This window comes from Macrotis lagotis, chromosome 1 (genome assembly GCF_037893015.1).
Source record: "Macrotis lagotis isolate mMagLag1 chromosome 1, bilby.v1.9.chrom.fasta, whole genome shotgun sequence".
Classification (NCBI taxonomy): Eukaryota; Metazoa; Chordata; class Mammalia; order Peramelemorphia; family Peramelidae; genus Macrotis; species Macrotis lagotis.
The window spans coordinates 241,656,433-241,682,391 of NC_133658.1; the positions used below are offsets into that span (position 1 = coordinate 241,656,433).

Here is a 25,959-nt window from a genome sequence, read left to right on the forward strand (position 1 = left end):
ATTCTGTCCTTCTTTCCTCCCCCATGCCTCTTTCCTCTCTCTCTCTAAATCCATGTTATTTGTACAGAATCAAATTCATTCTAGTGGAGATGTGGTCCTTTTCCAATTCAGCACCATTGATAAATGTGTTGATTTTTGCCGAATACCTTGGTTGCTGGCATAGCTGATTAGGCAAACTAATTAGAATGCTAATTCCCTGTAGCTAGAGTTACAAGGTGTGAATCAATCTCAGATCCTGTAAGAATCATAAATTTAGGGTTTTCATCTTTATCTACAAGAGCTTCTAATTCTACAGGTTTGAAACTGATGTTTAGAGAGTAGACAGGCATGTTAAGAATATTAATGATTTGTCCAAAGATACTGTCGTCCCCCAAAGTAATCCTAGCTACTCTGGCACATTTTTTTGCTTCAGGGGAAGTTGCTGGTGTCATGACTCTGGGCTCTGACTAGTCTGGGAAATGATTTCAAAGACTGTATAATTATTTGAGAAGTGGAAGGTCAAAAGTGGAGTGTAGCTTCCACCAATTTTCTTATAGCTATCTTAGGCATGACCTCAGCACTGAGCTCCTACCTCTTAGCTATCTCTTGCCCTCTTTAGAGACAGATGTAGAGTGCCCCCAAGCTTCACCATGTCTCTCTGCTAGCTCCCTGCTAGCATTTTAATCATGCTGAAGTCCTTTAGAACCCTGTCAAATCCACAGCCTCCACCCACCTGTTCTCTTTTGCCAGTAGACAAAGGGAGCATTGACTTAAAGAAATGAAGGCAGTGGATATCTTTTTCCAGGCAACTAAGCACTTAAGATTTCCAGCTCTCTCTAAACAATACTTTGCTCTAACTCCCACTCCTACTCCCAAACTGGAGGCATGACCAGAACAGACGGTTTGTTGACCACCATCTTCTTTTTCTCCTGCATTTGCTATGGTCTAAGGTTATAAACCTTTGAAGAGGAGGAGGAGGTTAAGCCATTTGCACATATTAATGATCAACAATGTGAAATAGTTTTGTGCAAGGGAAGGAAGAAATAAGAAATGTTATACTGGGTCAGTTTCATCTTCTACCCAGTCCAGTACTTTAACTGGTGTGGACACAAAGAGATAGTCTGTGGAAGAGATATCCATGATAGTACCCTGACCAAAGAATTAGTCACTGAGTGGCAGTCTCCTAGTAATAAGTCATTTTGTACTTAGCTAGGCCGATCCCCAGTTAGGAGTCCTAGAATTTCTCCAGGATTATACTCATAATATTATATATTTTTTTTTGGTTTTGTTTTTTAGGTTTTTTTGCAAGGCAAATGGGGTTAAGTGGCTTGCCCAAGGCCACACAGCTAGGTAATTATTAAGTGTCCTAGGCCGAATTTGAACCCAGGTACTCCTGACTCCAAGGCCAGTGCTTTATCCACTGTGCCACCTAGCTGCCCCCATAATTAGGTAAATTAGGTATGTACACTCTCCCTTCCCCTCAGCATTCCAAACGCCCCATACTACCTTGAGAGTGAATTTCTTTTAACATTTATTTTATTTTCTGAATGTATATTATGAATGAACTCAGTGCTACCTTGGGCTAGGAAAATCCCATGAATTTGCTACCCACCAGGCAAAGTTATCATTTTCTGTTGTTTGGCCAACAGTTCCTTCTTTAAAACTTCAGGGAGGCTTCCGTAGGTTTTGTGTTCAAGTATTTAATGATAATGCCCATTTTTACCTTATCCATGCATTGCATGATTCTATAGACTTCAGGCCCTTCTAGTTTATATATCAATATAATCTGGAATCATAGATGTCCTTGACGTGTTGATCCCCATTTGAGCCTTTTCAGATCAAAAAGGTTATCGTTTATGGACAGTCTCTCATATTGTCCTTCTTTCCATTTTGTCTGTTTTAGTAAAAACAGTTGACATTTATATAGTACAATTAAGGTTGTAAAGTACTTACACTTATGTGGTAAGGTCAACTGTGATGATAGATGCATTTTGTAAAACTTAAAGCTCATTAGAAGTATATGAACTATTGTTATATCATTTGAACTTCACAACAGTCTGTGAACTATCTCTATTTTACATATGAGAAAACTGTATCTCAAAGAGATTAGATATTTATCCACTGTCACAGAACTTGTAAATATCAGGGTTTTTATTTGATCCTAGAGATAAGAAATGACAAGAGAAAACCCATGCTTTATGAAAACCATTTTGATGACTTTGGAAAATGTATTGGAATGAGTAAGGACTTGAGGCAGGGAAGGTGAATAGGAAGTTGTTGCCATAGTCCATATCAGATGATGAGGGCCATGTGAGTGGAGAAAAAGGGACATAACAAAGAGATGTTGTAGAGATAGAATAAGATTTAGTAACAGATTGATTAAGTGACTTGTCCAGAATAACAGACCCAGTAAGTATCTGAAAAGAAATATGAACCTGAGTCTTCCTGACTCCAAGACAACTTCTACATCCATTATGTCATGATGCTCCTTAAGAGTGACCTAGATTCAAGATTCAGTTCCAACACTTTGAATTGGGTGACTGTGGACAAATCACTTAACTTTTGGAGCCTCCATTTTCTCATCTGGAAAATAGGACAATATGACCTATACCTCCTATGTCACAGGGTTGTGAGAAAAGAGTTTTATAAAGCTTCATATACTATAGAAATATGAGTTATCACTATTCTCAAAAATTCTTTTACATGTATAGAGTTGTTGGCTTCAGAGATGTAGTATCTTCAAAGAACAATATAGAAATTTTAAATAATAATAATAATGATAACAACTGGTATTTCAAAACTATTGATTCTAGAATTGAAGGATTTTCTAACTAAATAAATCTATGCAACATCTAGTCTGACCTACATTCAAAAAAGAAAGCCTCCTATAGCATATCCAACAAATGGTCATCCACTCTTCCAGAAGGAATAATCTACCATCTTTAGTCCAACCATTTCTCTTTAGTATTCTCTAATTGTTATGAATGAGTTTGTTATGATATTTAGCTTTAATTACATTCTTTGAGTATCTACTTGTTATTCCTGGTTTTTCCCTCTGAGGTCAAACAGAACTAATCTCATGTTTTTACATGACAGCATTTCAAATTCTTGAATATAACTATTATGACTCTAATGAGTTTTATCTTCTCCAGGCTAAGTATCCATAGTTCCTTTAACTTCTCCTTATATGTCATAGACTGAAAACCCTTCACCACACTGGTGGCCCTACCTTGGACACTTTCTAGTTAATCAATGGTGACTATAACTAATACTCCACATGTGTTTTGATCAAGAGAAAGTACAAAGAGGCTATCACTTCCTTATTCCTCTGAATTAAGTCCAACACCACAATATCTTACTTAGCTGCCACATCATATTGTTGGTTTATACTGAACTTATGTTCCACTAAACCTTCCCATTTAGTTTTATCTTATTTTTAGAATTTCTTATGTTCAATTCTAAATTCTCTCCTTCTCTCCACCCCATACCTCCAACCATTGAGAATGAAATTAATATGATGCCTATTATACATATAAAACCATGTAAAAATATTTTCATATTAGGCATATTACAAAATAATTAAAGTAAAAAATATGGTTTGATCTACCTTTAACAGTTTTCTCTCTGGAAGTATATAACATTTTTCATCATGAATACTTTGGAATTATTATGTATTGTTGTATTGATCAGAATAGCTAAGTCATATTTGATCAAGTGAGTATTTTTTTTTCAAGGCATTGGGGTTAAGTAACTGTGCCCAAGGTCACACATCTAGATAATTATTAAGTGTCAGAGGACTGTTTTGAACTGAGGTCCTCCTGACTCCAGGGCTGGTATGCTATCCACCATGCCACCTAGTTACCCTCCAAAGTAAGTATTACATCACAATCATATACAGCTTGCTCGGCCATTCCCTAATTCATGAGTGGTCCCTCAATTTTCGTAGTATTTTTATTTTGTCACCACAAAAAGAAATACTATAATATTTTTGTGCATATAGGTCCTTTTTTTATTTCTGTCAATCTTTTTTGAGATGCCCAGATCTATTTTAGACCAAATGCTACTATCTAGTCATGTACCCCCAGCCTATATTTGTGAAACTGATTTTTCTGAACTGAAATATAAAACTTTGTTTAGCACCACTGACATTTCATCTTATCAAATTCAGTCCAGTGGTTTAGTCTATCAAGATCTCTCTGGATCCTGACTGTGCATTTTTAAATCCCTCCTCCCTTTGGGTCATCTGAATTTATGTTATTTCATTTAATCTTTACAACATTGTAAGATAGGTGCTAGCTTGTAATTCCCTACCTAGAGAGTAAATAGCTAAAAGTCTTATCATTTTATATATAGCTTAGCTCATTGTCTTTTGAACACTTCACCTAAAACAGACTAAGACTGTCATATTTTATCCTAGAATTTCATGAAATTCTTCATTTTACTCTCTGGACGGAATTAGTATCATTTTTTGAATGTGAATATTTCCCTTTTTTCCTCTTTCCCAGATGATTTCCGGTTTTTCTGAAAGCCACCTGCTCGTGATTTTTTTACATAACAATAGTATAAGTTCTACCAGCTTTCCCTAGATGACCTTATTAACACTTATTATCTACAGAGAAATATAGTTCCTAATTCATAACAGAATATCCCCTCACTCCTAATCCAACCATATTATAACTAAATATATAATATAAATAAATATAAATATAATAAACTTTTGATATTGAGCTTTGCCAGAGGCTTTTTAGATATCTAAATGAATTATTTCTATTGTTACCCTCCATATTTATTTGTCCATTTAAAAAATTTTATCTGATAAGAACAAGCAGACCCAATTTCCTCTTATTGAATAAAAATTGCTTCTTTCCCAGTGGATTTTTTAAAAAAACTAGACCTGTGATTTGTTGCTATACGGAATTCCTTTTGAGGAAATTCCCTTTACCCATATAACTTAGCAACCACCCTGTGACTTACAGCCTTACCAAATTACCTGGGACAAGCAAATGAGAATTTAAGTGACTTTCCCAGAGTCTCACAGGCATGTGTGTCAGAAACAGTATTTCAATACAGATCATCCTGATTCTGTACATAGTTTTCCATCTACTATCCTTGGTGTAAAAGAGGTGTGTGTGTGTGTGTGTGTGTGTGTGTGTGTGTGTGTGTGTGTGTGTGTGTGTGTGTAAAGTAACTTAATTTTTTTTTTTAGGTTTTATTTATTTAATTATTTATTTTGTAAGGTAGTGGGGTTAAGTGGCTTGCCCAGGACCATACAGTTAGGTAATTATTAAGTGTCTGAGGCCAGATTTGAACCCAAGTACTTCTGACTCCAGGACTAGTTGGTGCTCTATCCACGTGCCACCTAGCTGTCCCCTGTGTAGAAGTTAAATAGAAAGAGATTATTGTAGGATGCATATTGACTTAGAAAATCAAAAATTAACATTATTTATATTGTATTGTATTTTTACTTATTTTGTTAAGTATTTCCTACTTCTTAAGTCTGACCCCTTCAGTATTCCATCACACTGTTTCTCTTAATATAAAACAATGGGTTTTATTAATTTAAGTGTTTAATGATCCTATCTTTTATTTTTGATTTCCCATTTTCCTGCCAGAGTATCAACTCGTGACACTTATAGTCTTTTTTTTAATATTTTTAAATTTATTTTATTTTTTCCCAGTTACATGTACTGATAGTTTTCAACATTTTTTTTGTAAGATTTTAAGTTTCACATTTTTCTACATCCTTTCCTTCCCTTTCCCCTTCCCATGAATAATCTGATAAAGGTTATATATGTATAATCATGTTTAACACATTTCCATATTGGTTGTGTTTTGAAAAAAGAATCAGAATAAAAACAAAGGCCATGAGAAAGAAAAAAACATAGAACAAATTTTAAAAAATGAAAATAGTATGCTTTGGTTTGAATTCAGACTCCATAGTTTTTTCCTTCTAGATGTGGATAGCAGTTTCCATCACAAGTATTTTAGAACTGAATTTGCTCATAGAATTGCTAAGAACTGTCTATCTTAGTTGATCATCACACAATTATGCTATTAATACATGTGATATTCTCCTGGTTCTGCTCCATTTACTCAGTACTAGTTCATATAAGACTTCCCAGATTTTTCTGAAAGCCTCCTGCTCATGATTTTTTACATAACAATAGTATTCCATCATATTCATATACTATAATTTGTTCAGTCATTCCCCAAATTGATGAATATCCCTTTAGTTTACAATTCTTTGTCACTACAAAAAGAGCTACTATAAATATTTTTGTACAAATGACCTATTAATGGTAGTCCTGGATCAAAGGTTTTTGCACAAATTTATAGCCCCTTTGGGCATTGTTCTAAATTGCTCTCCAGAACGTTTGGTTCAGATCACTACCAATAGTGCATTAGTGTCCTAGTTTTCCCACATCCCCTCCAACATTTATCATTTTCCTTTTTTGTCCTATTAGCCAATCTGATAAGCGTAGGGTGGTACCTCAGAGTTGTTTTAATTTGCATTTCTCTAATCAATAATGATTAGTTATGATTATAGATAGCTTTAATTTCTTCACCTGAAAACTTCATGTCATCCTTTGACCATTTATTAATCTATAGCCTTCTTTACTAAATCCTCTCAAAAGCATTTAATTCAATAATTCATTTGACTGTTGGAGAATTTGTTGTTATTCATTTTGGAATGTTTAAGTTTAACCATTATTTGTCTTGGAGTTTGAAGTATAGGTTTTGTTTTTGTTTTTCTTTGTCCTGGAGATCTATGGATTCTTTCAATTCATGTTTTATATTTTATATTCTGAAGTTCTGAGAAGTTTTCACATATTATTTCCTGCATTATGGTGTTTTTTTTTAAAAATTTAAATTTTAAAAAATTTAAAAAATAACAGAATATCCCCTCACTCCTAATCTTCTACTAATGCTATCTTGAAGATCAATGACTTTTCCTTGGAGAGATGTGTTCTTTTAAGAGTTTATTATCAAAAAAAAAGAAAAAAAGTTTATGATCCTTTTCCTCTCTTCTTCCAGATTATCCTTCATTTCATTATATTCCTATTGTTCTCTCTTTGGCTCCTGTGGAAAAAACTCAAGTCAATTCATTTTCTATTTTGTTAATTATTTCTGCTCTTTAGATAGTGAATTCTTATATTTGTTTCTTATAACATCTTTTTTAAGAGTCATGTTTCTCTTTTGCACTTTTCTGGAAAATTCTGTTGTGGTTCCATGCTCATTCCAAAGAATGCTGTTTTCATTAAGAATTGATTTATTGCACTGCCTTCTGTGGGGAGGTGGGGAGAGGGAAAATTATAAAATTCAAAACCTTACAAAAATAATATGTAGGAACTCCTATTGTATATAATTGGACAACAAATAAAATATTAATAAAATTTTAAAAGAATTGATTCAATGTCCTTTACTTGCAATATTTATTTGGAGAAGTTTATAATCCTTTAGAGCCTTTAATATTCATCCTTCTCTCTAATTTAAATAACTTTTTATTGACTTATTTGCTTGTTTTCTAGAATTTTAATTAAATTTTTTCACCTTGAAACCTGGGGTGATTTTAACCTTTTTCTCCTATTCTTCCATCAGTTTCTTAAAGACTAGGGATAGGAGGGGCTAGTCGAGCTTCCTACAATGTTGGAGAATTTACATTTCACCAACTTTGGTCCCTGCCTCAAGTAGCTTCTGTTGATTCATCCCTGGCCCTAGCTGGATTCCAATCTTCTTTCCTTTAGATCTGTTACAGGTAGTCACATTAGCTTCCTTCTTCACCTCACTTTATTTTCAGCTCTCTAATCACCATCTGTTACTTTTTATAGAGTTGAGGGAGGGTAGAATGGACAGTCTGGACAAATTTCTGAAGTCTTGGAGGTCTCACCTAGGGACTACCCCAGTTAGGAAAAAGCCCTTTACTCCCTCCTCTCTCTCTATGTTTCTTAGTACAGTCAATATCTGTTACTTTTTGCAGTGGATGGTAGGGAAAAATCAGGGATGAGTTGCATCCTGGCAAAATCTTTGCAATAGAAAGAAAATTTTCGAATGGGTGCCAAAGCACAGATCCATAAGTTAGCTCATGTCTCCTGCCAGTGGATTGTATTAGTAGAGGGGTACTGATTGAGTCCAATTTAGTGTTCTTCACTATTAATTTGGGGACTTATTGCCTTCCTGGATTTTTTGCATTCTTTCTCCTGTGTGAATACAGAGCTCTAATTGCTCTGCCTTATGCCTCTTTGAGGGTTTCTGTTTTGTTTTTTGTTTGAGAATTAGTTAGGACTAGAAGACATGTCTTCTAGTTATGTGACCTGGCTCTTCTACTCAGTAGATTTCACTCAACAATGACAGTACAGCAATAACAGCTGGCATTTATATGGTATGTGTCTACTATGTGCTAAGCACTTTTTCAAATATTATCTCATTTGATCCCATCAACAATCTTGGGAGGTGGGTGTTATTATTATCTTCATTTGACAGTTGAGGAAATTGAAACCAAAAAAAAAGTTACATGACTTGTTCAGAGTCACATGGCTAGTGAGTCTCATAATCTGGGTTTGAACTCAGTTCTTTGCTCCAAGCTCAACAGTCTATCTGCTGTATCACTAGCTACTTTAGCAATGAAAAACAGCTGGAATCATTATCCTTTTAATAAGGTGGAAATAGACACTGAAAAAATAAAGCAATTATATAGCTTAAGGGAACACCGTGTCTTCTTTTAATTTTTTTTTTAAATTAAACATTTTTTCCCCTACCACCTTTAATCCACATTGAAGAAAAAAAATAAAGCTCTTGTAACAAATATACAGTTAAGGAAATTCCTGTATTAGCTATGTCCAAAAATTATATTTTATTCTGTATCTTGAGCCTACCCTTTTGTCAGAAGGTATATAGCATATTTAATCTTCATTCATCAAGAATTATTCTATAAGAGGCGGCTAGGTGGTGCAGTGGATAGAGCACTGACCCTGGAGTCAGGAGTATCTAAGTTCAAATCTGGCCTCAGACACTTAATAATTTCCTAGCTGTGTGACCTTGAGCAAGCCACTTAACCCCATTTGCCTTGCAAAATCCTAAAAAAAAAAAAGAATTATTCTATAGCATTTCATTTGTCATATTTTTCAAGTCTTTCAAAAAAAATTTTATAATGTTTCTGTTGTCTAAATTGTTCTAACTCTGCTCACTTCACTCTGTATCAGTTCATTAAGATCTTCCCAGTTTTCCTCTAAAACTATTAATTTTTGTTATTTCTTTGGTGTAATACTATTCCATCATATTCATATACCATAATTTGTTTAGCCTAACAGGTGGACAATCCCTTAATTTCCAGTTTTTTGCTACTTTAAAAAGAATAAACAAAATATCGTAAATTTGATGTTTTAATTTATATCCTATACCCTACATCTAAGGTAATGGTTAGTAAGTACTGAACATCTATTATAGCCTTGTGCTAAATGCTAGAGATGCAAATTGAAAGAATGATGCAATCCATACTCATGATGAGCTCACATTCTAATGGAAGTGACAAGTACAAATAAAACACCTGTAGCATCAGCATAGTTAAGAAATATGCATATGTGTACATATATGTGTGTGTTACAAGTTAAATACAAGGTAATCTGGGAGAGAGGTCACTAGCAGTTGGTGAGATCAGGAAGGACTTCATTCAGAAAGTGGTACTTGAGTTGCATCTTAAAGGAAGAGAGGATTTCTCTTAGGTGGATGTAAATAAGGAGTAAATTCTTGCCATGCATAATGGTCAGGGGTATGGCATGGAGACAGGTGATGGAGTACAGTGAGTGAGGAACAGATAGAAGACCAGTTTTTTGTGGAAATAATATCCAAGGAGACTGGGGCCATATTGTACAGGCTTTAAAAGTGAAATAGGAGAGTTTATATTTTATTTCAGATGAAATTGAAAACTACTGCATTTAGTTGAAAAGGGGAATCACTTGGTCAGATCTTTACTTAAGGAAAACTATATAGGTAACACTGTGAGGATGGGCTTGGATGGTGAAAGATTTAAGTCTGGGGGACCAGTTAGAAAGTTGTTTTAATAATCTAAGCAAGTGATAAGTGCCTGAATATGTTTATGAATGGAAAAAAGGGGTCAGATATAGATGTTATAAAAGTAGAAACAACAAGACTTAGCAAGATTTAAAGTGGGATAAGAATGAGAAAGTAGGGAATCATGGACAATAATGTGACTATGAACTGAGGCAATGAAGGGATGGTCATGCCTTCAATAATAATAGAAATGTTTAGAAGAGGGAAGGTTTAGGAGGAAATATAATGAGTTTAGGTTTTTATATGTGGAGTTTGAGATGTTTCTGATATAGCCAGTTTGAAATAGGGAATTATTGGGGCTGGATATGTAGATGTTGATATTACCTGAACAAAGATGGGGGGAGGGAGAGAGAGAGGGAGAGGCAGGAAGTAGAAGGAGAGAGAAGAGAAGAAGACAGGAGAGAGACAGGGAGGGAAAGAGAGAGACAGGAAGAGGGTGAGGGATAGAGAGAGAGAGAAAAGGAGAAAGAAGAGAGGCAAGTCTATAATAGAACCTTGGGAACACCCACACTTAAAGAACATGATATAAATAATAAGCCAGCAAAGGTACTGACAATAGTAATAATATACGTAGGAAGCAAACCAGGAGGAGGGTTGTGAAAACTAAGAAAGAAGAGGGTATCTGGGAAGACAATGTCGTCAGTAATACTAAATATAGCAGAGAGGTTGAGAAAGATTGGTATCACCAGATTTGACCATTAAGAGATCATTGTTAACTTTGGAGAGAACATAGTTTCAGTTGAATGATGAGATCAGAAACCAGGAGTTATTGAACTGTAAATGAATGGAGAAGAAAGTGAAAGTGACAATTATAACTTTTTAAAATAATATTTTGTTTTTTCCTATTACATGTAAAAACAATTTTTGACTTTCATCTTTTATAGAATTTTGAGTTCCAAACTTACTCCTGCCTTCCTTTCCCTTTCCCCACCCTAGAATGATAAACAATTTGATATAGGTGATATATGCATAATCATATAAAACATATTTCTATATTGTTGTTTTTTCCTTCATTTTCAAAGAGGACCATGACATCAGGAAGAAGATGTCATGACTTGCAAGTGAATTAGATTTAAGTGAGGGAGGGCTGAGCAGTTACCAGCCTCACTCTTCTCTGGAACTGTCTGGGTCCAATGGCAAGATATAGAGGAAAAAGACTCCAATGACCCCGGGAAGTGGAAGACATTAACCTTTTTAATCTAAGGTTTTCCCAAGGTCTTAGGAAACACCCATTCAGTGGATAAAAGCTGGTTAAGATGGAAAAATTATGCAAAGCAAACTTATTTGATGTTTGAATTTGTATAGAAAATTCTATACCAACATATTTCCATATTAGTCATGTTGTGAAAGAAGAAACAAAACAAAAGAAAAAAACTCATCAAAATAAAAAAACAAGTGAAAGTAATATGCTTCCATCTACATTCAGACTCCATCAGTTCTTTCTCTAGAGGTGAATGGTATTTTCCATCATGAGTCTTTTTGAATTCTCTTGAATGATTGTATTGTTGAGAAGATCAATCATGTTTGCTCATTACACAGTGGTATTAGTACTGTATATGCTGTTCTCCTGGTTTTGCTCACTTCACTTTCTATCAGTTTATGTAAGACAGAACTCTTTCAAGGAGTTTGGTTGTTAAAGGGAGGAGAGATATAGGATGGTAGTTGGAGAGAATGGTAGAATCTAGTGAAGGTTGTTCAATGATGGAGAGATTTGGGCAGGTTTGAAGGCATTAGGGAATTGATAAGGGGAGGATGAAGATTTGGGCTGGGCATGACTGAGAATGCAGTCTATGGGAGAAATTAGAAGAGTCAGATGAAATCGGGTACACATGTAAAGAACTGGCCTTGGCAAAGAGAAAGGTCCATAAAGTAGGGGGAACTATTCGCCAGCCAATGGCTATATTTTACACTAAATAAGCTCCTGAAATCTTTGACTTTCCAGACCTCCATGACCATAAGAGAAAGCAGCTCCCATTTCTGTCTCTCTTTTTTCTTAGCCTTACCCTCTCTGCCCTGCTCATCTGCCATATTGTTATTCTCACCAATAGCAGTGAGTATGGGTTGACCCACTAGAGCAGGGCAGAGAAGCAGGGAGGAAATTCAGTGTGAATTTGAGGCCAGGGACAGGAAACTAATGTAGGAGACTTGGTTGAACTCTTTGTGTTTCCCAAGCTTTTAGTTGGGGGAAGGTGGTTAAAAGATTTTTATTTTTATTCATCTGTTCCAGTCTTGGGGTCCTGTCTTGGCTTTGCCACTGATTCACTATATGATTTCAGACAAGTCATTTCATTTCTCTGGATCTCAGTTTCCCTATCTGCAAAAAATGAGAATTTTGATTCTTAAACTCCTTTCTGGTTAGAATACCTAAAATTCTCTGAAAATCCAAGTAGTATGCATAGGGCGGGGTGGGGGTGGGGAATATCCCCTTCTATATCCTTCTTAATTATGGGAACTAATCAAAGTACCTTTGTCCATTATCTTTTTATTCATCTTTTTTAGGTTTGGTTTTTTTTTTGCAAGGCAATGGGGTTAAGTGGCTTGCCCAAGGCCACACAGCTAGGCAATTATTAAGTGTCTGAGGCCGGATTTGAACAAAGGTACTCCTGACTCCAGGGCCGGTGCTCGATCCACTGTGTCACCTAGCCACCCCATCCTTTGCCCATTATCCAAAAAGAATGAGATCAGTTTAAGACAGCTTGCACCACCTGCTGCCATTTGATGACACATCCATGGATGTCACGGAGATGACTCAGAGAGAGATCCTTGGGAGGTAACAGATCTCTAGATTTGGAGTCAGATGATTGGGTTCAAATCCCAGCCCCTCTGCTTACTGAACACATTACTTTGGTTCTAGGTTGCAATATTTAGATGGGGCAGTGGATAGAGTACTGGTTCTGAAGTTGGGAAGACTTCATGCATTCAAATGCAGCTTCAGACACTTATGAGCTGTGTGACTTTGGGCAAGTCACTTAACCCTGTTTGCCTCAGTTTCCTCATCTGTAAAGTGAACTGGAAAAGGAAATACAAGACATTCTCTTATCTTTGCCATAAAAGTCCAAAAGGAGTCAAAAACGACCAAAGTGACAGAATAACACAGTGTTGTTACAAAGTGAGACAATCAGGAGAGGCCTCCTGTAAGCTCTTTGCTTGGCTTTTTTTCTTTTCTCTGTATCTCAGTGTCTTCATCCAGACTAGATGAAATGAAATCTCTTTTAAGGCTGAATCTATGACCTGTGATAACATGACCCTGTGGTCTTCACCCTTCATCTCTGCTCTTTTCTCTTCTTGCACTCTGCATACTAGAGGATAAAAACCCTTCTTTCGGGGCAGCTAGGTGGTGCAGTAAAGAGAGTACTGACCCTGGAGTCAGGAGTCCCTTTCTAACACCTCCAATCATTAAGCAAACTAGTTAGAATCTATGAATGATAATAACTGAATATATATAGTGGTTTAAGGTTTGCAAAGTGCTTTATATTCATCAGTTCTTTTGAACCAGAGAGGAAGCCAAGAGACCCCATGAAGTCTAAGTTATTTTCCCTAACTCCCAATTGGTACCCTCAGCTTCAGAATAGAACATTGTTGGCAGCACTCTTCATTCTTCCGTCTTTCCTTTCTATCTACCTCCATCCATCTGACTTTCATAGGAGAGGTACACTGACCAGTTGCCTGACTTTTCCTAAACAATGGAAGGTAAATAGGCTAGGTGCTCTGCTTTCCTCCAGGAGTCCCCTCTCACTTTCACCTTCTGAGAGGTTACTAGGAACAAGGAGAACTTATGTTTGAGGCAGAAGAGTCAAGGAGGAGACAAAGGTGGAGACAGAAGTTGGATCCCCACTGAGGGCTTAGTGACACTAGGCCTAAGATGGGATTTGGTATCAGTGTTGCAGAGGACATTCAGTAGAGGAAACAAGAAACCATCAGCTTATTGACAACATCTTTGGACTCTTACCCATTTTCTTCTCTCTCTCTCTCTCTCTCTCTCTCTCTCTCTCTCTCTCTCTCTCTCTCTCTCTCTTTCTCAGGCAATGGAGAGCAAGCTGCTGATTGGAGGTCGAAATATCATGGATCATACCAATGAGCAACAGAAAATGTTGGAGCTGAAAAGGCAAGAGATTGCCGAACAGGTAAGGATGCTGTCCTTCTGGATCAATAGGCTGCAATCTAAAGGTGTGAAATGAGAGAGCCTGGGTTCAAGTGCCTAGACAGCTAGGTGGTCTAATGGATAGAGTGCTGGACCTGGAGTCAGGAAGACTTGAAGTCAGGTTTATCCACAAATATTTCCTGGCTGTGTGGCCCTTGGGCAGGCCACTTAACCTCTGTCTCCTCAACAGTAAAATGGGTTGTGAGAATCAAAAAATTAAGCTTAGAAGGTGTCTGGCATATAGTAGGTGCTTAATTAACACTCATTTGTCTGTGTGACCTTGGGCAAGTCACTTAAACCCATTGCCTTGCAAATACCAAAAAATAAAAAAATAAAAATTTTTTTAAAAATGATGCTTATTTCCTTCCAATCTCACTTCTTTCTCCTGTGCTATCTTACTTTCTCATCTGTGAATTGAGGAGAATTGGATTAGTCAGCTTCTAAATCCTTTTCAACTCTAAATCTAAGATTCTAGGACATCAAATCAGGCTTCCCATTGAAGAGTAAAGTTATCTCCAGTGGAACCCTTTAGACACCCTGACCCCACAGTGATCCTTTGCTCTCTCCCTTGGCTGGAGGGAATGACAATGACAAGAGCATGAGAAATGCCAGGCAGAGCCATTCTGAGTCCTTTCAGTCCAACAGTCTGTCTCTGCCTGAGGTGGTTTGTGAGAAGGCAGGGTAATTGCTTTCCATGATGTCAGCTTTTAGAAGGTCAAAAACAATCCAGATTTGATGACCCATCCCTAAATCATCAAAAGTTGAAATATATTTAGTTTACTAGTTAGCCTTGTAGGAAAAATGATGCTGAGATCATGCCCATGGTTTACCCAGGGCATGCTCCATTTCTGTAGATCCATGTGGAGGTTGGGATCCCAGCAGGAAAGGGGTTCATTAACTGTGAAAATAAATGACCTCGACCCAGTAGGGGGAAGCTGAGAAGGGAAAAGGTTACATTTGGGGTTAGGATGAATGGGAACAGCAGGTCCATGAAGAATTAGAGAGGATAGGAAGTAGCTGTCTTCTGAGCTCAGGACCCTTCTCTTTTTCTTTCATTCATGCATTCTTTTAATTTATTAAAAATTAAAAACCTATTGTATTCTAGATAGGAGACAAAGTGACATATTGGATAGAGAACTGGCTCCCAAGTCAGAAAGCCCTAAGTTCAAATCTCACTTCTAACACATCCTGATGTGACTTCATTATGAAAAGCCCCAGGCATCTCAGCAAGATTATAAATTGTAGAGCAGGCACAGATCTTCAATGATAAGTTTTCTTATTAGAAGTGCCCCAGAACAATGAAGTCACAGGTCCAATTTATTTTTAAAATGGACTTAGCACTGTGCTAGGTCCTAGGGATACATCAATGAAAGCATAATAATCACTCTCCTCAAGAAACTTTGAGGATTAGGGAGAACAAGATGTACATAGATAATTAAATATAATAATGTCATAAGGAAAGGACATCAGAAAATGGGGCGATCAGAAGAGGCAATCTATACAAGGAGACATTTAAGCTTATTGTTGCTCATGAAGCTCTAGGTTAGTCAATCCCTCAATGAATATTTAAGAAATGAAATAATATCTACTTTCAGGGAATTGATTTAGGAAATCTAGCTGGAGTAGGAGCAATAGCCTAGCCTCTCCTCTCATGCAAAGTTTTCCTGAAAAGGTACTGTGACCATCTTTGGTGGGTTCAGACTATGAACATCATTTCCTAGTCATTTGTGTACAAAACACCTATATGGGGTTCTCTGATAGTTTAGCTGATGTGCGCATCAGGAAGAGGAGGTTCCTTCGGCTGAATTAACTTGAGGTGTCTTCAGTGTGGATCCTAATTGAATATCCTTTTCTTGCTATGGTTAAGTAAATCTCCTTTTGTTAACTGTGGATTGATCCATGAACATCTTCTTTTCTTCCAGTATCTAATCTAAACTATCAGAGGACTGATTTGAATCTAGCCCCAAACAACTCCTTAGATACCTTCCCTTCTCATCTTCATGTACTTAAACTTCATGTACTAAACATCTTCTGCACTGCTTTGTCCTAGAAACGCCGAGAGCGGGAAATGCAACAGGAGATGTTATTGAGGGATGAAGAGACCATGGAGCTCCGGGGAACCTATACCTCTCTGCAACAGGAGGTTGAAGTCAAAACAAAAAAACTCAAGAAGGTGAGAGTCACAAAATAAGTTGGTAAGAGGGCTAGGACAGCTAGGTTGTGCAGTGGATAGAGTACTGGACTTGGATATCAGAAAGACCTGAGTTTAAATCTGACTTTGGACACTACTAGCTATGTGACTCCGGGAAAGTCACTTAACCCTATTGCCTTAGTTCCTCACTTGTAAAATAAGCTGGAAAAGAACAAACTACTCTAGTATCTTTGCCAAGAAAACCTCAAATGGGTTTTGTCCTACAAAGAGTAGGACACTTAACTGAAAACACCTGAACAACAACAAAAAGGTTGTGAGAGGCAGAGGAAAAGAGAAAGCACCTCCAGTCCCAAGGGATGGCCTATACCAAGGTCATTTGGCTAGAGCTTGGAGTGATTATAGCCTCCCCTGCACTGTTTGTGTGAGTACATGCTCTTTTTATCCTCCATGCTTCTAATAAAGTTATTGACGTCCGGGAGACTAAAGTGTAGTAGTCTACATAAATAGGCAATGCTCCCCTGTGCCAGCCAAGAGATTGGGAAGTTTCTTTGCTCCTACTAAGCTCTGGCCAGGATTATCCTCGGAATCTAATTGTTGTTCAGTTGTGTCTGATTCTTTATGTCCCTGTGAATTTGCCAGTCCTGTCAAAGTCTTAGATAAAGATGAATTCCCTTCTTTACAGTGTCATTCCCATGTAATTTACTTGGCTATTTTTTGTTGTCAAAATACTCCTAGCCTAGGGGAGGGAGCCTTAAAGAGAGTCCCCCAGAGTGGGCCTGGGAGGGGTGAGATATAGAAACTGGAAAAAGAGATTAGAGAACTGGCTCCCAAGTCAGAAATATTCCCAACTGTCAGCAACCAGGTACTCTTAACAGTTTGGGATCTGATGAAGCCTGTGAATGGAGCTTCTTTTAGGACACGGTCAGGATGTGAGGATAGAATTCAACCCCTGGACAGATGTTCCTCCTGGAAATTTCCAGAGCCATAGCAATCTAACTGGGTGCTGAACAAAGATCTGCCTTTGTGGCGGTTACCTTGAAAACACTTTCCCCAAGGTCTGGACATACTCTGAATGTGCTCTATTCTGTTGCTGATGGGAAAGGGAGAAATATGGTCAATGACCTGTTCATACTAGGAGCTACCCTCTACTTCCAGTTTGTTAAAGTAGAAAAAGGGACTGGCTCTAGAATCAGAGGACTTAGATTCAAATCCCACCTCTGTGTAGTACTGGACTAGTCACTTATGTTACCTGGGCCTACCTGGGCCATTTCTTCATATGTAAAATGAGATCTCTTCATCTTTAAACCTATGATCTTATGGTTTTTCCCTTCTGGACTTCCTTCACTACAACAGATAAGGCCACATACCTGTAACCTTGCTGTTCCTGGAAAGCCTGTAGGGATAGGGGTACCAGTCAGTTTCAAAATATCCTTATGGGTTCCTCTTTCTCTCTCTGATCATAGCCTTGGGAGAGTGGGGTGGTAGTGCCATCTTTGGTGTGAGGGAGGAATGGCAATAGGCCCATAGGCAACTTGAGTTTTACTTTTAATAAGAAAGTTCAGGCCCAGGTGCTCATCCTTTCCTTTAGAGGATGGAACTGGTTCCCTGAGACCCAAGTAAATCCTTCCTGGGACCAGTGAGAGGTAGAGGTAGCTACTGCTGTCCCATACCATCCTTGGCTGACTCTGACTACGTGCGTTATCTCTTGTCCAGCTCTACGCTAAACTGCAGGCAGTGAAGGCAGAAATCCAGGACCAGCATGATGAGTATATCCGTGTGCGGCAAGACTTGGAGGAAGCACAGAACGAACAGACCCGAGAACTCAAGCTCAAGTAAGAATGATCTTTCTCCTTCCTTGTTATTCCTGTCTACTTAACAGCCTTCCAGCTCCTCACTTATTCCCTAACACTCAGACTTTTTGTTACCAGCAGCTCCCATACCTTTACATCCTCATTGCAATGCTGACCAATCCCATATGTAGCAGTGGCGTGAGAGAGCTCATCAAATTATAAGGGGATTCTTCTGATCACCCTAAGGTCAGAGAGTCAGAGCTTAGAGTAGAATGATGTGTTCCCTAAGGACAGGCTAGAGATCAGAGAGCTGATAAATTAAGACTTTGAGGAGTTTTTCCTCCTATTTCTCAAAACATCCTAATATGTATTAGGCATTTGTACTAGGCATTTTCCAGTTTCAACTGCTCGACTTTGTTCTTTGGCTCCAGAGTTGTTGGGTTCCACTGTTTTGCTTAATTTTTACTAATATCCTCTTTCTGTTTTCCTCCACTAAACTCTCTTCTTTGACTTTTGGGTAAATGAGTCTATTTTCTACAATCCATCCTCTATCACCTTTACCACACTCATTTTTACTCTCGTCTCCCCTACCTCTCATTCCCGTTCCCAGATACCTGATCATTGAAAACTTCATCCCCCCTGAGGAGAAGAATAAGATCATGAATCGTCTTTACCTGGACTGTGAGGAGGAGCAGTGGAAGTTCCAGCCACTGGTGCCAGCTGGAGTGTAAGTATACCCTTAATCAGGAAGCAGAGTTGGGACTCTATGGGCCCATCTACTAGGCAGGGTCAAGAGGCCTGAGTCTTGATCGAAGAGAAAGGTAGTGCTATCTGTGGCCCAGATTCTTATTAGAAGGCTGGTTTTTCCAAATTCAGAAATAGAGAATCTCTATGAGGGGAGTTGATAAATAAAAGGAAAGAATTGGACTGTGTGGTAAGTAGATAGGTCCCTGGAAGACTCAGGTTAAAATTCTGCCTTGGACACTCATTAGCTTTTTGAAGTTGAGTGATCATTTAACCTTCCTATGCCTCAGTTTCCTCAAATGTAAAATGAGGGAATTAGCCTCTAAGTTTTGGTTTTGTTGTTGAGAACAACAAAAAGAACAACAAAAACTAGGAAGTTCTGTGATCCTTTGCGTTCCAAAAAAAAAAAAAATGAGGTGTCAGGGCAGCTAGGTGGTGCAGTGAATAGATCACCGGCCCTGGAGTCAGGAGTACCTACCTGGGTTCAAATCCGACCTCAGACACTTGATAATTACCTAGCCATGTGGCCTTGGGTAAGCCACTTAACCCCATTGCCTTGAAAAATCTAAAAAAAAAAAAATTTTTTTTTAAATGATGCGTCTTAAAAAACCAGTACTGTTGAGGAAAGAAGGTGACCTGCGAGGAGGTGAAAATACCAACTCTTCTGATAGAGCTTTTCTTTTTAATATAGAGGAGAGATTTGACAGTCATACCTTTCTTCATTCTTCAGGTATAAATTCCTGTGACTTGGGTGTGGAGCTCCCTCTGCTGGTGATAATATAAAACACCTCCCTATTTGTGTTAGACAGAAGACCACACCCAGTCTTGTTACAATGCCAAGGAATTGATAATTCACATTCAAAGGTCTGCTTAAAGAAGTCCAGAAACTATCTGGACTCAGCCTCAGAAAGGACCAGGTCTTTGGGTAGGCAATGTGAGCAGTCACCTAGAGGGCAATAATGAAGGACACATTTTTAAAAATTGTATTGATACCTTGTTTTTATATTTCCTTCATTTTCTACCATAGCTATCCCTCTTGACAAAAAGTAGAAAAAGAGATTTTGAAAAATCTATTCAGCAAAATTATATAAGATAGCAATTGAGTGTTCATCACCCAGAGTCTGAGCTCTCAGCGTCATTTTTAAATATCACTTTAAGAGCACATGGTTTATACCTGAAAAGAACCTTAGAGACATTCCAATCCAACCCCTTTATAGATGAGGAAATTGAGACCCAGAGAAAACCAGCAACTTGTCCAAAATCAAATGTGTCTAGTCTTTTGTCAACAAATCCCTTGTTCTTTCCACTAGAGCATGCTAGTTCTTCAGTAATTCAAGTATCCCTATTTTCACTGGTGTGAATATGTCTTCTACATAGGTCTCAGTCCCTTCCTGACTTAGTTTTTTATAAACTCACATTTTTAATGCCAGAAAATGCCATTGCCCACAGTGTATGATGCAAATTCATATGTGATATGACTAAATTCAAAACCTCCAAAGGATAGGGTAGGGAGGAATAAATATCTTCAAAACTCACCTAGGGTGCATAATTGCTTTGTCATTACTTTGCTAGAGAGACACAACCACCAATGAGATACTGAGGAAAGAAAGCTGAATTTTGAGTCAGAGAATGTGAGTTTACCAGCTCTGCTGTATACTAGCTGGATAACTGGGCAAATCACTTTACCTCTCTGGTTCTTTGTGGCTCTGTGACTCTGTTTGAAAAGGGGGGGAAAAGGAGCATAAACTAGCTAGCTTCTGAGGTTCCTCTGAGCTTTATATCTTTGAGCATCTCCAGATCTGACCTCAGAATCCCTGACATTGGTATAGAAAGAGAATGAGTGAGAGGCATTGTCACCTTCTCAGTTGATTCTATGAATAGGGTTGAGAAGAGTCAACTCCTTCATTTAATCAATCTAAGGTGATGACCTTGACCTTGATCAGAATTAAAGTAACTGCTAGGAAGTGTTATCTTTCTTTTTTTCTTTTTTTTTTTTTTTTTTGGTAAATTCAGTTTCTTAATTCCCTGATATTTAGGTATGCTGCCACCAGATGGTGGTAGGATGCCTTGCTCACATAAGTTACAGTAGGTGGGTGCTTTTTTTGAGATTCATAATGGTATTTCAGAATCACAAATAGTTGCTAACTAAATAATCAGAATTATAAATGAAAAGGTGGAAGAGACCCTAGAAGTTTAATTCCCAGATTTACAACCAGTTTTATTAGTAGCAAGATTATTAATTTTTAAAAAGCTAAACTGAAAAAGTAAACATCTTAAAACAGGATTTTTAGAACAGTTTTTGGAAAAAGGAATTAGATTTCTTAGGTCATAATTAAATATATTTACTTACTCTGGATTACCATTCCTAGTACTTTTTTCTCTTTTATTCATAGGATCATAGATTTTCAGTTGAAAAGCATCTAGTTCAATTTTTTCATTGTATTATTGATGAAAGTGAGACCCAGAAAGTGAGACCTGCACAGATTGTATCCAAACTCAGGGTTTTGGACCCAAAGTCAGTACTTCTTCCTCTGTGCCCCACTGTAGCTTGGCTTTTTTTCTTACCTCATATAAGATAATCTATCTGAAGAACTTTGCAAAAACCACTAAATAAATGAGTTGTTGTTGTTGTTATTATTATTATTATTATTATTATTATTATTATTATTATTGCCCTTAGCTTTGAAAAGATATTTGATTGCAATATAAAAAGTTCTAGAAGGGTTATCAGGAGATTTAACAAGCTGTGTGAACTTGAGACAATAATTTCATTTCTCTGGACCTCAGTTTTCTCAACTAAAAAATGAGGAAGTTGAACTAGATGACCTATAAAGTTCCTTTCAATTGCAGCACTCTTTGATTCTACTTCACTTTCTAAAAGTTCCTCATAGAAACACGTCAGTCATCTCCAGCTTTGAGTCTAACAACATGGAGAGTCTCAGAGCTGGAAGGAAACTTCAAGATCATTTATTCCAACGCATACCTGAATTAAAATCCCCTCCGTGACTTCACTAACCAGCAGTTATCTAGCTGCTGCCCAGGACCTCTGGGAGATGAGAAAGGGAAGGGCATCCTAAGGAGTCCCTTCCATTTATAATAGCTTTAATTATATCAGACTACTTCTCTGTAACTTCTATGCATTGTTCCTGGCTTTATCTATATCTGGAGTATACAGAATGAATCTTATCCCTTTTCTCTATGTTTTCACATACTTGAAGATAACTAGAATATTCTCCCTAAGTATTCTCTTCTTCTGACTAAACATTCCCATTTTCTTCAACTGATTCTCAAAATATAAAGTCCTCTTTCCATTCTGATCACCTTCCCCTGCACATACAGCTTATCAATGTTCTTCTTAAAAGGTGATACCTAGAACTAAATGCAAAATTCCAAACGGACCAGGACCATGTAAGGCAGGAATATCACCTTTCCTCTTGAATTCAAATATAAGGCTTTGTTTACATTTATACCTACTAAATTTATTCAATTCCCATTTTTTAAATTTGTATACCATGAAGTACTGGGAATACAAGGTAAAAATGAAGTAGTGTCTAGCCTCAAGAAGCTTATAGTCTATCAGGACACACACACACATATCTATAAATACAGACATGTGTGTATATATATGTATATATACATATATATATACATAAATCATATTTACATGTATAAATGTAGGTATAGATGTAGATGAGCAAATGCTAAGTGTACAAAAAGATAATACAAAGCAGTTTCAAGGAGAAACTGTTAGTGACTAGGAGGAATCAAGAAGAGCCTGATAAAGGAGACAGCACCTGGAATTTGATCTTGAAGAAAGTTAGGGATGCTAAAAGGTCAATGTGAGGATGTGTTATGTTCCAGACACTGGAGCACAGAAATGAGAAGTTGAATATTATGTAAATAGTATTTTTTGAATTACATATAAAGATAATTTTCAACATTTATTTTTTGAAAGATTTTGAGTTCCAAATTTTTGTCCCTCCTTCCCTTTCCTCCCTCTTCCCCAAGACAGCAATGTTACATAGGTTATTTATATACATATATATGTATATAAAACCATATAAAACATTAGACATTTTGTGAAAGAAGAAACAGAATAAAAGGGAAAAAACACAAAACAAACAAAGTGAAAATAGTATGCTTTGATCCTCATTCAGATTCCATCAGATTTTTCCTCTGGTTATATGTAGCATTTTCTATGTGTATTTTAGAATTGTCATGAATCAGAAACTTGAATATCATGTATAAAGAACAGCTAGCAGGTTAGTTTGACTGGAATAGAGAGTATGTGAAAAAGGAATAACATGCAGAAAATTAGAAAGGTGAGTGGGAAGGAGCTAGATAGTATTTTTTTGTTTTTTTTTTCAAGTCAGCGGGGTTAAGTGACTTGCCCAAGGTCACACAGATAGGTAATTATTATTATGTGTCTGAGGCCAGATTTGAACTCAGGTACTCCTGACTCTAGGGCTGGTGCTCTATCCACTGTGCCACCTAGCCACCTCTAGCTAGATTGTATTAATAGAAGACTATGAATAATAGATTTTATCCTAGAGGTAATAGAAGGCCAATGAAGATTTTTGATTAGAGGAGTGAAGTATTCAGATCTGTGTTTCCAAAATATCATTTTGTGTAAGAAAGACTAGAAAAAGGACACACAGTAAGCAGGAAATCTAGTCCAGATGCTATAATCCACTCCAGAAGAAATAAAGACCTGACCTAGAGCAGAGGCTATATAAATGGAGAGAAGAAGATAGATGCATGAGATGATTCAGATATGGATTCTACAAAATTTGGCAACTGATTAGATATAGCTGTAGAAGAAAAAAAGAGGAGGAGGAAGAGAAAAGCATTACTTAAAGGTTAGGAATCTGGTTGACTGAAAGCATGGTGAAACCATTAATATAAAGAGAAAAGTTTAGAGAATTGAATGAGGAAAAATTTAATGAATTCTGTTTTGCATGTGTTGAGTGTGAGATATTTATGGGACATCCAAGTGGATATGTCTAGCAGACAGTAATGCAGGGCTAAAGTTCAGAAAAAAATCAGAATCACATATATGGATTGGGAGTCATTTGCAAGAAATGTTAAAAAACCCCTAGGAGCTAATGAGATCATTAGAGACTTAAAAGACAGAGACTTGAATGATGCCCATACTTTGTGGGCAAGAAAATATGATTGGAGGCTCTTGATAATGTTTGTTGATTTTTTTAATTGATTAGTAAAGGAGATAGAGAAGAATGAGTTAAAAAGGTAAGAGGAGAACCAAGAGAGAGAACACTACAGAAGCTAAAGAAGGAGAGAGCTTTTCAGGGAATGGGGTGGTTGACAGTTTCAGGAGAGAGTTAAGGGTTGTTGGTATAGAATTTCCCATACAAAATTATTTGGTTTTGCATAATTGTTCTTTCATACTTAGCCTTCAATCACTGAATGGATGATGCCTCAGAAAAACTGAGACCTAAGAAAGACCTTAGCTTAAAAAGGAAGAAGTCTTCCACTGCATCTGGTGCCAGTGCCAGTTGCCCTAACTTATGTCTTCCCAGATGACCTGAAGGAGAGAATGAGGCTCATGTCTCTGCATAGTTTTGTCTCATTAAGTCCAATTCACTTGCAAGTCAAGCCATCACTCTCCTGATGTCTTTGGTCCTTCAAGAATGAAAAACAATTACAATCTTTGTTAAAAGGGAGCATTTGATGCTGGTGTGAATATGGAGGTTGGGAGGAGGGGTCTATCCAAAAATGATTGCAGTGTAAAAAACAAAGACATGAATTGTTGGAAGGAACTTAGTGGAGGGGGAGAAAAGCTCTGTTGAGAGGTCAGATAGAATGAGGACTGAGAAAAGGTCATTGGAATTGGTAGTTAAGAGCCTCCTAGTTACCTTGGTACAGTTGTGAGCTGAGGTCAAAAGTCAGCTTGCAGGGGATTGAGAAGCAAGTGGAGGTGAGGAGCTATAAACTGGAAAAACAAACACCCTTTCTAGGAGTTTGGTTTTGAAAAAGAGAAGCTCTAGATTATAATAGATTAGGTCCTTCTTGCCTACTGAAACCTTTGGGGATGCTGACTCTCTCTCTTATGTATGTGTAGGATGCCATCTTACACAGCCTGCTTTAAGGAGTTAATTTGCCAGAAATTTCAGCTCTGCTTAAGTCATATCACCTCTTCTGCAGATGTACAGGAAATGACTGCTGGGAATCAGAAACCCCCAGACATTTCCTTGACCAATCCTGGAGACCTGTCTACCTTACATTACCTGTGTTGTTTGTTTGGGGTTTTTCCATTTCTTAAAGAAGCCACCCCTGAACTTCTAGAATCCAATTTAAATTTATAGGCTATGCTAACATTTATTCCCCAAGGCTGTACTGATTTCTCTTAGCAAATCCCTTAGCAAGTGCTGATTTGGGTTTGTGGTACTAGAAAAATTATATCTTTCGTCATCCATTTTACTAATTTTGGAATCTGTCACCTTCAATAACCTTGTATTATATTAGATGTGTCCTTAGGCATAACTGGTTTAGTATGGTTACAGATTAATGTTTAACAATGTGTCTATGAACAGAAAATATTCAAGATAAAAGTATAGGGGTAAAAGATATAAAAATAAATAGGATGAATCAAAAGGGGAAAGAAATACTTCTCTTTATTATATTTGACTTTAAGTTAGTTGAAACGTATGTATTAAGTAATTACTATATGTAAGACACTGGGAACAGTGTCTTACATATTATCACCTGTATTACTGGAGGAATACATGAACTCAAATAATTAAATGCACAGTCAATAAGCATTTATTAACTGTCTATCACGTGCCAGACTCTATACTAGCCACAGAGACTAAAACAGTTTCAGTCTTCTAAGACATATTACATATGCTTCTTTGGGGGGGGGGGGGAATATGATTTCATTGGTGTAAGACTTCTGAAGAAAAACTACCACTGCCAAGACAGACTTATCATTTGTAGTCTTGAAAGGTGATAATTATTCCCTGTAACAATGAAAAATTTAACAAGTTGTTAGTTGCTGAATCTGAAAAAATTCATCTCCCAGTGATAGCCACATAGTGAATTAGAAAATCACATGTTTCTTTTTT

At 37.2% G+C, this 25,959-nt stretch overlaps 1 protein-coding gene across 1 annotated transcript in view; it reads left to right on the plus strand.

The window, feature by feature from the left end:
* Nucleotides 1–25,959, plus strand: part of KIF3C (kinesin family member 3C) — a 66,081-nt gene that overhangs the window by 23,120 nt on the left and 17,002 nt on the right. The window contains exons 2-5 of the mRNA XM_074209930.1: nucleotides 14,070–14,171; nucleotides 16,239–16,361; nucleotides 18,054–18,172; nucleotides 18,741–18,857. Of these exons, the coding sequence (XP_074066031.1) occupies nucleotides 14,070–14,171; nucleotides 16,239–16,361; nucleotides 18,054–18,172; nucleotides 18,741–18,857 (461 nt within the window). The remainder of the gene's footprint in view (nucleotides 1–14,069; nucleotides 14,172–16,238; nucleotides 16,362–18,053; nucleotides 18,173–18,740; nucleotides 18,858–25,959) is intronic.